This window comes from Musca autumnalis, unplaced genomic scaffold (genome assembly GCF_047663935.1).
Source record: "Musca autumnalis isolate F117 unplaced genomic scaffold, ASM4766393v1 scaffold_5, whole genome shotgun sequence".
Taxonomy (NCBI): domain Eukaryota; kingdom Metazoa; phylum Arthropoda; class Insecta; order Diptera; family Muscidae; genus Musca; species Musca autumnalis.
Window position 1 is genome coordinate 5,328,890 of NW_027412088.1, and position 12,139 is coordinate 5,341,028.

The 12,139-nt window shown below is 34.7% G+C and overlaps 1 protein-coding gene across 3 annotated transcripts; it reads left to right on the forward strand.

The window, feature by feature from the left end:
* The first annotated feature begins 431 nt into the window (after positions 1-431).
* SRPK (SR splicing factor protein kinase) lies at positions 432-10,011 on the forward strand. 3 transcript variants are annotated; one of them, XM_073957155.1, is made up of 5 exons: positions 487-616; positions 926-1,166; positions 1,327-2,235; positions 6,857-7,849; positions 7,912-10,011. In XM_073957155.1, the coding sequence occupies exons 3-5, from the start codon at positions 1,512-1,514 to the stop codon at positions 8,838-8,840; spliced, it is 2,646 nt and encodes an 881-aa protein (XP_073813256.1). In that variant the 5' UTR covers positions 487-616; positions 926-1,166; positions 1,327-1,511; the 3' UTR covers positions 8,841-10,011. The 3 variants fall into 3 exon arrangements, with proteins under 3 accessions (XP_073813255.1, XP_073813256.1, XP_073813257.1); XM_073957156.1 differs by having other exon boundaries at positions 517-616; positions 926-1,206; XM_073957154.1 differs by lacking the exon at positions 926-1,166 and having other exon boundaries at positions 432-616.
* The last annotated feature ends 2,128 nt before the right edge of the window (positions 10,012-12,139 follow it).

The following is a 12,139-nucleotide window of genomic DNA, read 5'->3' on the forward strand; positions in this document are numbered from 1 at the left end:
TTTCACGTATCAAATAAACAAGGTAGATGGCTAATTGCTGCAACAAATCATTTTTATATCAAAATTTTGTACGTCCTGGTCTACACTAGAGCGATTTCATTGAACAATTTTCATGAATTAGGCGTTCTTAGATCGAGTTCCCCACTACATAAATTTCATGATTTTTCTTTACTGTGGAACTCGATCTAGAGACAATTTTTTCAATGAAATTAGGCGTTCTTAAATCGAAGTCGATCTAGAGACGCATAATTTCATGCAATTTTTTCAATGAAATCACTCTAGTGTGGACCGGGACTATGCATTTGATTGAACGATTATGATCCGAATGATTGAACTGGATATGAACTATGAACTAGATTACTGAACTAGTTCAGTTAAAAGAGCTGAGCTATTGAACTAGATCTTTCAATTGAACTAGATTGTACAACTCTAATGCATCATTTGTCAACACACCCATGCACAGTTGTCACGGCGTTATCGTGCAATATAACACGACTTTGGACTATCGCCTAGTAGTGGTGGTTTTTTGCATCTTGTCTCGTTTCTAGTTTTTCTATCAAGCAACTAACCAACGTGTTTTTTTCCATTTGGTTAAAGAGTTGTTGTTGTACCCTATGTAAGCATTTTGTTAACAATAAATTATAAAATACTTCGCATATAAAACATCAAACATATTTGTGCAATTAAAACAACATTCTAGTGATGTAAAATCAAACCGTGCAGATTTCTATTTGTGAAGTATGAAAATATGCGAAATATATTTCAAGTGGCGGGGAAGAAGTAGACAGCATCAATACTTCGCATATAGAATTGAGTGCGATAGACAAGGACAAATATATATCTAATTAGATATTACATTGTTCTTGTTGTGTTTTTTCTTCGATGTGTAAATGTGTCTGTGTTTTTTCATTATAATTCACCAAAGCAATCGGTATTGTGTAGAATAGAACTTCGGTTAAAATTGTTAAGTAAAATAACACAGTACTCCTAGAAGTATCAATAAAAGGGAGTAGTATTTCGTAAATAAGGATAAATAAAATACATAAATTATTATTGAATAAGAAGCCAGTTGGGTCGTTGAAGTTATTCGACTCAATAATCGTCTGGGTCTCTCCTTTATCGCATCCAACAACGTCGTCTTTCTCGTCCTAAACCACCCATTCGCTGTAAGTTCGAGTGATTGATTTGGTTGAGAGTATATTAAAGGTGTGAGTGAGTGCATGTGTGCTTCTTGGTTGCAAATAACACAAAAATTCTTTGCACAAAACGATTAATAAATGGTTAATACTTAAATTGATTCGTATTTATGTTGTTTTGTATGTTTAGGAGTACAAAACAATTTCTGTCGTCAGGACTCCCGGAAGAAGGTTTATGAAGCACTGACAATATTTGTGGGGTGCAAATAGACTGTCTGCAGCAGCGAGCAAACTGAGATAAATTTGACCCCGATTTCTAAATTTCTGTTGTTTGTGTTCTGTTGTCACCGCCTCTGAAAAAAATATAACACAAAAATGAACAAGGCTGACGTCAACAGACGGGTTTTGGCCATCCAAGCCAAAAAGAAGCGACACAAGCCAAATAAGAAACGTGGTAAAGCCAATGGTAACGCTGGTGGCGGCGGTGCAGGTGGTGCTGGTCAGCAGCATATGTCTCAGAACGATGTAAACGATGCAACACCATCGCCAAGCGATGCTGCAATTCTTCTCGAAGACAGTATTGCCTTGAAATCACCGAATTCCATGCCAGAAGTTTGTGGCATTTCTACAAAAATCTCAAAATCATTTTGTGCTGCACCCTCATCAAGTGGTTCAAATTCTTTAGCGGGTAATACTCCCATAACTGGGTCATCTAATACATTGGATGAATCAACATACATTGGTACACCATCGTCTAAGAAGTATTCAAATTTCATACAACCCAATGATGTTTCCACTGAAGATTACATGCCCCAGGATAGCTATTTGGAACAACATCATTTGAACCATGACGATTATATGCACTATCATCAGCAGCAGCATTATGTTGATCCAATATATCATGCTGAATACGTGAAGAAACAACAATTACTCCAACAACAACAACAGCAGCAGCAACAACAATATCAATATCCACCACGAAGTTCTTCCAACGATTCTGAAGAATCAGAATTGAATAGTGAAAACGAGGAACAAGAACTAAAAGAAGACTATTGCAAGGGAGGCTATCATCCAGTTAATATTGGAGATCTATTCCAAGGTAAGTGTGTTATTTTTCGCTTGTTTTTATCAGTCTGCAAACATATTTTAATAACTACATATAATCTTTCTAAAGCTTAGAAACATTTCAACAACACATGATAAATGTTTCTCTTGTGCGAATGATAGTTAGATTTTGTTCTGTGATTCACTCAGAACAGATAATTTAGATGTTTCGAGAATGAGAACTAGCCACTCAATCAAATCACATTTGGCTAATTGTTAGTAACCGATTTTTGAAATATGTGTCAATGTGCCCATTATGTAGTCGAAAATTTTATTTTTGTTACGATTTCTCATCGTCATCATCAGCCAGCGATTGCACTACCCACCTACCTATTCTAATGTCCATTTGCATTTATGCATTGTTTGCTTTTGTTGTTTTCTTTTTTGTTTACATTGCCAGCAACAATAACAGCGACTACCCCTCGAAATACACTCTCATAAGAAATAGCCTATGAATGAACAAACACAGTTAGTCAACTAATTGTTTACAAACGTAGACAGAGTATAGTGTACTAAAGATTTATTTATTGGCATAAGAAGAGCTGGCCAACTATGCTCGGATCGAAATGAAATTTTTATCACAGATAGATCTCGTCACCCTGATCACAAATATATATAACATTTGTTGCGGAAGTCCATACTTCCCGAGATATGGGCCTTTGAAGTTCCAAAAATTCCTTTGTTAAAGGCCAGCTGATAAGAGAAAAATTTTTAAATTTAAATAGGAGAAATTCTTAAATCTCCGAAGGCCGGCTACTTAAAAAAATACAATTTAAAAAAAATTTTTGAGCATAGTGCGTCAACACTACTTGTTCCTTTTTTAGTTTGTATATGTTTAGTAGTAAGGCGATACAAAAAAAAAAAAATTATAGTCAATAACCTTATATGTATATGAAATTTCGTTGCGATCGGCCACCGTTAACCCTAGGCACCTGAGTGATCATTGTTTCCATAGTCCTTGGTCACACTAGCGAGTTTCATGAAACGAATAATGGGAAGAGGCAAAATCGCAAATACAGAAAACCAAAACCAAAGAGGCATTTTCACGAAAATTATACTGTAGTATACAGCCTTAAGGTCGAAAGACTGGGCATATGAAAATTGAAATAAATAAATAAAATTCCGCTGTGCAACACTGAAAATGCACATTTTCTGACAACACATACGAGTTGAATCAACGACACATACGAGTGGAAGAAGGTTTGCTTTGTTTCGTAAACACTTTCGTCAGAGTTGTGTTAGGTTACCAAAGAAAAATTTCTCATTGAAGGGTTTTCTTTGTTTACGTTTATACTTCGAGCTGACGATTGATGTTTGGGTATAAAAAGTTCCTTGTTGAAGAAGTTATTGAAAAATAACTTCGGTGGAGAATATCCACAAACAAGAAACAAAGGGAACTGATGAGATCCAGTGGCGTGGATCGAAACTAGTCTTCCTTGCCTTACCCCTTGGCGAACAATGCCAAACCTTCTCCACTAATAAACTTGTTGTTTTAAATATTAAAACAACAAAAGGGATTAAGCCAGACTATTTTGAAAAATCAAAATTGTAACAGCTATCCCAATTAAATAAACGCCACCAATGTTCTAAAAACAAAATCTTTTAAAAAAGAAAATGGAAAGTTATGTATATTTAAATATTTAGAAAAGTAAACAAAGAGTGTTTATAATGTAATTTTCAGATCGATTGGTCGAAAGAAGCAGTCTTGGAAATGATTGCTTTGTGGCAAAAACATAAATGCCTCTATAACCCCAAAAACCTATTCTACCACAACAAACATGCTAGATATTCATTTTCCTTCAACCAAAATTAAAATTTGCACAAATTTGCAACTCAACAATAAATGTAAACAATGACAAAAACAGCTGTTTTTATCTTTATAGGTTATGTCATACGAAAATAACAATAGCTGTGTCTTTTTACGTGATAATTTGTAATAATTATTACGAAATGTTACTAAATGCTGTCTTTTTACACAAAAGTTCAGTAAATGAGAGCGAAGTGAGAGAACAATTTTGACAGTTGCTTGCTGAGAAATTGCTAAAAGTTGCTGAAAGAATTTTTCCCAGCAACATTTAGCAAGTTCGATCAGCTGTTTTTTATCATCTGCTAATGGTCAGCTGCTCAATGTTTATCTGATTTTTATGGAAAAATACTATAAATATTACGATTCAGCTATATTTATTGATTATTTTATTAATATATTAATTGTTTTTCATTAATTTTGCTTAAAATTGAAACACTTTTTCATTGCTTTGGAGTTAGTTTTTCTTTCATGCATTGGCGCCAATGTTTTTGTTTTGGTAATCAACTGTTACCTTGCTAAAGTTTACTAAATGCTGTCTTTTTACTTTTTTCTCTATTTTCGTATCAAAGAGTAAAATCTCTCTTACTCTCTGAAAAGAAGTTACTGGATAATTATTACTGAAAAAGTAAAAAGACACAACTAATTGTAGGTATGAACGCACAAATTGAAAGTTGTATGGATGACGTCAATTTTGACAAACATAGAGAATGTCGAATGGATGAAAGAAATGACAGCTCATATGACATTGATAGATGGTGTAAACAGCCCTTAAGCTATATCTACATCAAATTTGGAGCTAAAAAGTACTCTCATTACTTATGGAAAACTAATAGTATTCAATGTTATCCGTTTGGTACTCGTTTTTAGTAAAGGATTTCCTGGTCTGAGCAAATTTTTCATTCAATACAATTGCTATTCGCGTGAGAAAATGATAACGATTATGATGTTTATATTGTTGTCCGGAAAAATTCGTGTATTAGTTCCTGGACTTCGGGCTATTCATAATTTATAATATGGGACAGTGCATGTACGAGCTGTGTAGAGCAAAGTTGTGACTAAGACTTTGTTCAATCGGTAGTTAGTTGCACGATCAAACGTTAGTGGATGAGAGTGGACAAGAAGGAAATTGTTAAGAGATATTTGCACAGGACATAAAACAAAAATGTCTTCTGCGCTCCTGATGTCAGTTTATTTCAGAAAAAACTGATGTCATATAATTTTGTAGTTGCGACATTTTTATGTTAATATATTTTGTATATGGCGAGTTTTATTTGCAAAATACTAGTTGTGAAACTGTATGCACAAGTTTACGAAAGACAAAATAAATCAGCACAGCATCTTCATAATAATATTATATGAATTTTCAATTATTATAACACCGGTATGTCCTACTCCTGAATATTAAAATACAGTTAGAACATTTCCATATAGTAATAGGGATTCTTCTATAAAAAATGAAGAAATAGAAATACCAATAGCAGACAATTATGGATAAGGTATAAAAATAATGAATATATAATGAAATGTGAAATAATGTGGCTTGAATATATCATTAGAAATCCCAATATCATTTGTGTACTCACCATCAATATGCACAAAATAACTTTACATTTTAAATATATTGGTATATTGTGATTTTGATACGGTTTCTAACTGTATATTATTTTTGCGCAAACCCATATTTTTTCGCCATCCCAATTAGATATGTCCTGGATTAATGCCTCAAATTATGTACTAATTTATAGTAATTTCAAATTGTTAGAGATTTATTCGCACATATTAATGAACTCAAACGTCTGATGGCATTTGAAGAAATAGTCATGCTAGCCCAATTTTACAAATTATTTTTAGAACATACATTTGCATATGTGTTTTTATGACTTTAAAAAACGTTTCTGCATGACGACGTCATTTGGGATATACTTATGCATAAACATATGTATGTATTAATATGCATGCTTTGAAATTGGCAATATTTTTAAAATTATATAATTTATGCAAGACTTGGAGTCGGTACAATTTTTTCTCTGTACAAAGTTGCATTTTAAAGTTTGCGGCGAGATGCTGCAGTAAAAAATGTATTTTATGTTTTGGTCCATTATATCATCCGTCAACACAGAGATAGCGATCTAGGGGATTTTTTGGCAGTCAAAAAATATAACTGTTTAATTTCTTTGCAAGTTTAAACTAATTTGTAAAATGTTCCATCTTTCTATGTTTCACTGTCTGTCGTTAACCTCTCTTTCTCTGATAATCCACAAAATGATAGCAAACCAAGCTGATGGATTGTGGCATTACAAACCCTCAAGTTCTACAAAATGTTCTGTCTCTTCAGAATAAATAATCCAGCTATTCAATTGTGATTCACATACATACGTATGTATAAAATGCTTGTAATGCCTACATATGTACACAGTACATATGATATGATTGAAAAGAATGCAATGACCATAGCAAGGGTCAATAGGCGGCGATGATGAACATGAAAATAAAGTAGGTACCATGGAAGGGTAGATGTGAGAGGATCTCAGCCCAGCTATTTTGTATTAAAAACGTATTATAGTTACATGAACCATGGAAATTAGTATCAACCTGATAGTAACATTAAACAGTCAAGCTGACTAAATTACTCGTCAGGCCGATGCTTGTCGCAATACAAAAATGGATTTACTCAACGATGACACTAGCTTTACAGACTTTATATATCTTTTAGGTTGTAATGTATACAATTGATAAAATAGACAATACGATCTAACACAAAAATTGAAGGTGTTTACTTATTGTTTGCTACCCTTTTGTATTTTTGCAGGTCGCTACCATGTGGTACGGAAATTAGGTTGGGGTCATTTTTCTACAGTTTGGCTTTGCTGGGATTTACAGGAGAAACGATATGTGGCCATTAAAATCGTTAAATCAGCTCAACATTTTGCCGAAACGGCTCGAGATGAAATAAAAATACTCAAATCGGTGCGTGATTCAGATCCAAATAATCCACGCCGTCAGAAAACCGTCCAATTGTTGGATGACTTTAAGATAACGGGTGTAAATGGAACCCACATCTGTATGGTGTTCGAAGTGCTTGGTGACAATCTCCTCAAACTGATACGCAAGTCCAACTACCGTGGTATTCCCATCGAAAATGTGAAAACAATAACGCGACAGGTACTCGAAGGGCTTGATTATCTGCACACATGCTGTAAAATCATTCATACCGACATAAAACCAGAAAATGTCCTATTGTGCGTTAATGACAACCATGTACGGAAATTGGCTAACGAGGCCACCGAACTTTATGTTATGAACTTTAAGATGTACCCATCGTTTGTTAGTCGAGCTCCCAAGGAATATCGGGAGCCACAAATAACGGGCAAAATGAGCAAGAACAAGAAACGCAAACTGAAGAAAAAGGCCAAAAAGCGTTTGGAGCTATTTAAGAAACAATGGGATTATTTGGAGCAAAGTGGTGCCACGGGTAATGGTGATCCAACGCAGGAAAAGTCGGAGATTGATGGAGGACCATCAACAGTGAAATCCCTACAGAATGGCGATGCATCGGATAATGACGAAGATGATGAGCTACAGGACGACATTGCTGAGGAAAAGGCTGCAGATGCTGATGCTGACGACGATGATGAACATGTAATGGAAGTTCCGATAAAACCAACAAAACCAAAAGCTTCAAAATCCAACAGCGGTAAGCAGCAACAACCGCAGCATCAGCAACAAGGTGACGTTGAACAAAACAATGCTGAAACAGCTGCCACTACGGAAAATAAAAAGAAGAAGAAAAAGAAAAATAAGAGTAAGTATCCTCTCATTTTTTTATAAATCAACCTAAAAACACTCATTATAATTATATTACAGAAAAAGCTAATCAGCAGCAACAGCAGCAGCAACAACAGCAGGCAGATAACGAAAAGACTTCAAAAGTTGTTACGGGCAATTCAACAACTTCTTCAAGCAGTGGCAGCAATACGATTAAAGGCGAAACAAATGATTCAACTAGCAGTTCATCGGTTACTCTGAAAGGACAATTGTCGAATGCATCCGATTCTGCTGGCAAAGGCAAGCAGCAAAAACAACAGCAGCACCAGAATAAACCTCCAGTAAAGGGCAACAATAATAATAACAACAATAGCAAAACAAACAACAAAACCAATCAGAAGAACGCCAATACAAATCAGCCAACACAACATAGCCCAATGCAGCCACAATTACATCAACCGGTGGCAATCACCAATGGCCCTTCAGCAGAACCCGATGTTCGGCCAAAGGACCCTGCCTTAGAACCTTGCGATTTTGAGGTTAAAATTGCCGATTTGGGCAATGCTTGTTGGGTAGACAAGCACTTTACGGAAGACATTCAGACACGTCAATATCGTTCCTTGGAAGTGATATTAGGCGCAGGCTATGACACGTCGGCCGATATATGGAGCACAGCCTGTATGGCGTTTGAATTGGCCACCGGTGATTACTTATTTGAACCGCACTCGGGTGATAACTACACAAGAGACGAAGACCACATTGCCCATATTATTGAACTTTTGGGTCCCATACCTCCTCATATTGTTTTCAGGGGAGCCTATGCAACGCATAGTTTTAATCGCAAAGGCGAGTTACGTAATATAACTGGCCTGAAACCATGGGGTCTAGTTGCCGTCTTACATGAAAAATATGAATGGTCTTTGGAAGACGCCGAGGCATTTGCCGACTTCTTAAAACCAATGCTACAATTCGATCCTGCAAAGAGAGCAACAGCAGCCGAATGTTTAAAGCATCCTTGGTTAAGATAAGATACACTTATTAACCCCTGTAACCGCCCCCAATTTCCCCACCACAGTCACACCAACAGTCCCCAATCTGCATCAAACACAACATTGAATACAACCTTGAACGACGATGACACTATATCGCCTACATTATGTACTATTAGACGGCAGCAAAAGAGTTTATTGCCCCGTTTGTCATTGCCTCCTCCCCTTGATAGTGGTGGCGAATCCCTAGCAGCAGCGGCAACGGCCTTATCCTCATCTTCGACTTCTACATATTTGCGTTCTCCATCATTGCCTGCCGCAATACCCTCAGAAGCAGCAGATATTCTCTGTGAAAATAGCAGATCTCCTTCTCGATCATTGATGACATCAATATGGCGTCTATCAACCTCAAAGTCGCTTTCGCCACAACCTGTGGCCTCAACAAATGCTGCGCATAATTTGTGCTGGCGCAAAGCAAAAACCTGGCGTCGCATTTTCAAAAAGAATTGAAGTGAGCAAAAATAAAAATAATGGTTGAAATCTGGATGATAATGATGATCGATAAATAATATCAAAACTACTCTCCTCATCGTTTAGGCGTCATTTCCCTACCCTATTTATTTATGTTCGTTAATCCCCTTAAAAAAATTACATTGTGAGAAATCTAATGAAACTCTCACTTTAAATAATAATAAAAACAACAACAACAAACAACTGCAACAATAACTTTGTTTAGAATTAGAACAGAATTCATTTATATGCGAAAACCTTTATTATAGAAAGGACCCTAATAATGACAACAGAACTATCATTTAGCGAATAATACAAATAATAATAATAATAAAACAAATAAATATAAAAACTAAAAAGAACTTTAATGAAAGAAACAGCATCAACAGCAGAAAATACACCACGAATTTCTTTTGAGAATAGTTTTTCTTTCATTTCACCTGCATCAATTTTTATTGTGTTTTTATGAGATTCAATATTCAAAAACCAGGCATGATGACTGCATAATAATTTCAGTTTTGTAAATTTCTCAAGAACCTCCCCCTCCTCCCACATGGAACAACACACGCAAAGTTCCTGAAGTAATTAAGAATTTCTTTGGGTTGTAACTTTGCGCTTTAAATTGTAAAACATTTTAAAATAACTTTGTTTTAATTTTAAAATTGTAATAATAAATTAACTTATTTTTTTCTCACATAAATATGTAAGTTTGTTCTTTTTTATTGTTAATTAAACAAAATCAACAACTTAACAATATTACCTATAGTATCTATTGTAGAGGAAAGGCAGAGATCAGACATCTCCTTTCGACATATTAACAACACATATACATACAAGGAAAGATGGTTGAACGAATGAACCCTCCTCATTGGAAAGCAGCCTACTAAATTATTAAAGAGAAAACAAACAAAAATATGGCATTATTAGCATAAAAGAAATACGAATATATAAATACGATGACAACTAACATTACTCAAAAAAGCTAAAACATTGTAGTGAATATTACAATACTTATAGCAAAAACACAAAAAAAAGAAACAAATAGCAAAAATAAAACACCATATTGCAAGTGTTTACATGAAATTAGTGTGTGTTATTTGATGTTGATCATGGGTTCTCTTGCATTCGAAAACATAGGTGCCCTACAAATAAAAGTATTATGTCAAAAACCAAATAATGACATATCCGCCCTTAGTTGTCTACGCTTAGTTTCTGAAAGATCTTGCAGGAGAATTCCCTATTAGTTGATTTCACACCCAAATGGTAGTTTTGATTTTTACACACTATCGGGTATGTGATGAAAACCGAATCGACTCGATTTGCAGAATCGAAATGGTATATAATCGGAGTGCCTTTGATGATATATATAGTTTTGCTTCGCAAACGTCCCTTATTTGAATAATATTTTTTAAATCCATTTTCAATTTCATTAAAATATTCACCAACATTGGAGATATACGATTTCGATTTATGGCAAAACGAGTCGAATCGTTTTCCATCACATACCTGGGGCCTAATTACGTGATTCGATTCGATCGAGTATTTGCTCGTGAAAAAGATTTCGACACGATAAAAAAGCGGCATGACGAGATTCGATGGAAATCGTTGATCGAATGTTTCGAGAGTAACCGGTAATCGAACTATGAAAACCTATGTGTACTATAGGGAATATTATGAAGGTAGATGTAAAAAATGGTGTTTGTTTGAAAGCAAGATCTATAAAAACAAAATTATGAATGAAAAATGTAAATGTTTGTTTAACAATACATTGAATAATAATTTCTGAATGAAGTTGTGTGTAATCCTCTCTCAAAATAAATGAGAGAGAGTTTGGTGGGTGTTTTGCATTAGCCTCTCTGAGAGAATATTTCCTTTGGTAAACAACGGGGGATGAAATGTTTATAATGTACTTCACTTATAAAATAAAGGCTATTAATATTAAATATTTTTTTCTGTTTTGCAAAAATGCTTATTTTTCAACTTTTTTTAATGACTGCAAAAGTAATGGTTAATGATTGCTTGCATTTTGATTCTAAATTTATCACAATTTCTAAAAACAACTACAAAGGACTTTTTGCAATTTCTCTTGTTATATTGTCTAAAAAATGCTGCCAATTATTTACTAACATCGTTTTTCTTCTATAAAACGACAACAAACAACAATTTTTACATTTTAAACAAAAAGACAATAAAAAATCTTTCATTTTATTTGTTTACGATAGGCAATTTGGCCTCGAGAAATTACTCGCAAATTTATGCTCAATTATTCGATAATTTTACTCGATAACGAGTGTTGTCATCCCAACTTTGAGTACTCAGGTCGAAACAACTCGATATCGAATCACATAATTAGGCCCCTGTATGTATTCGTCTTCCCAATCCTTCTATTGCAGGGAAAAAGATAGCAATGTAGTTTTCTCAATAGGTAAAATCTAAAGTAGTTTTACAGGCTGATTTCCGAAACGTCAGTTGCTTTGCAAATGTCTTAGCATCATGTTCCATATCGCAGTAATACAGATTTAATGCCAAGTAGTGCATTCCAAAATGTCGCTGTTGCGCATTGGAAACGCAGAATATATTCAAAAGAAGAAACAGGAAGAAAAAATGCTGATACATTAAGTAGATTTTGAAATGGTGTGCACTTTATGGGTCGATTCAGTATTGCGACACGAACCGTGTCGCGTTGCCAGTCATCTCTGCGACAAAATTTAAAATTTGTATTACGTAAGGCGATAAATATTAATCGCTGATAACTTGTTATCGGCGATGTAGCGGAGCGTTTTTGTTTTGATTTGAATAAATGAGAAAAAATATCAGAACAAATTGTG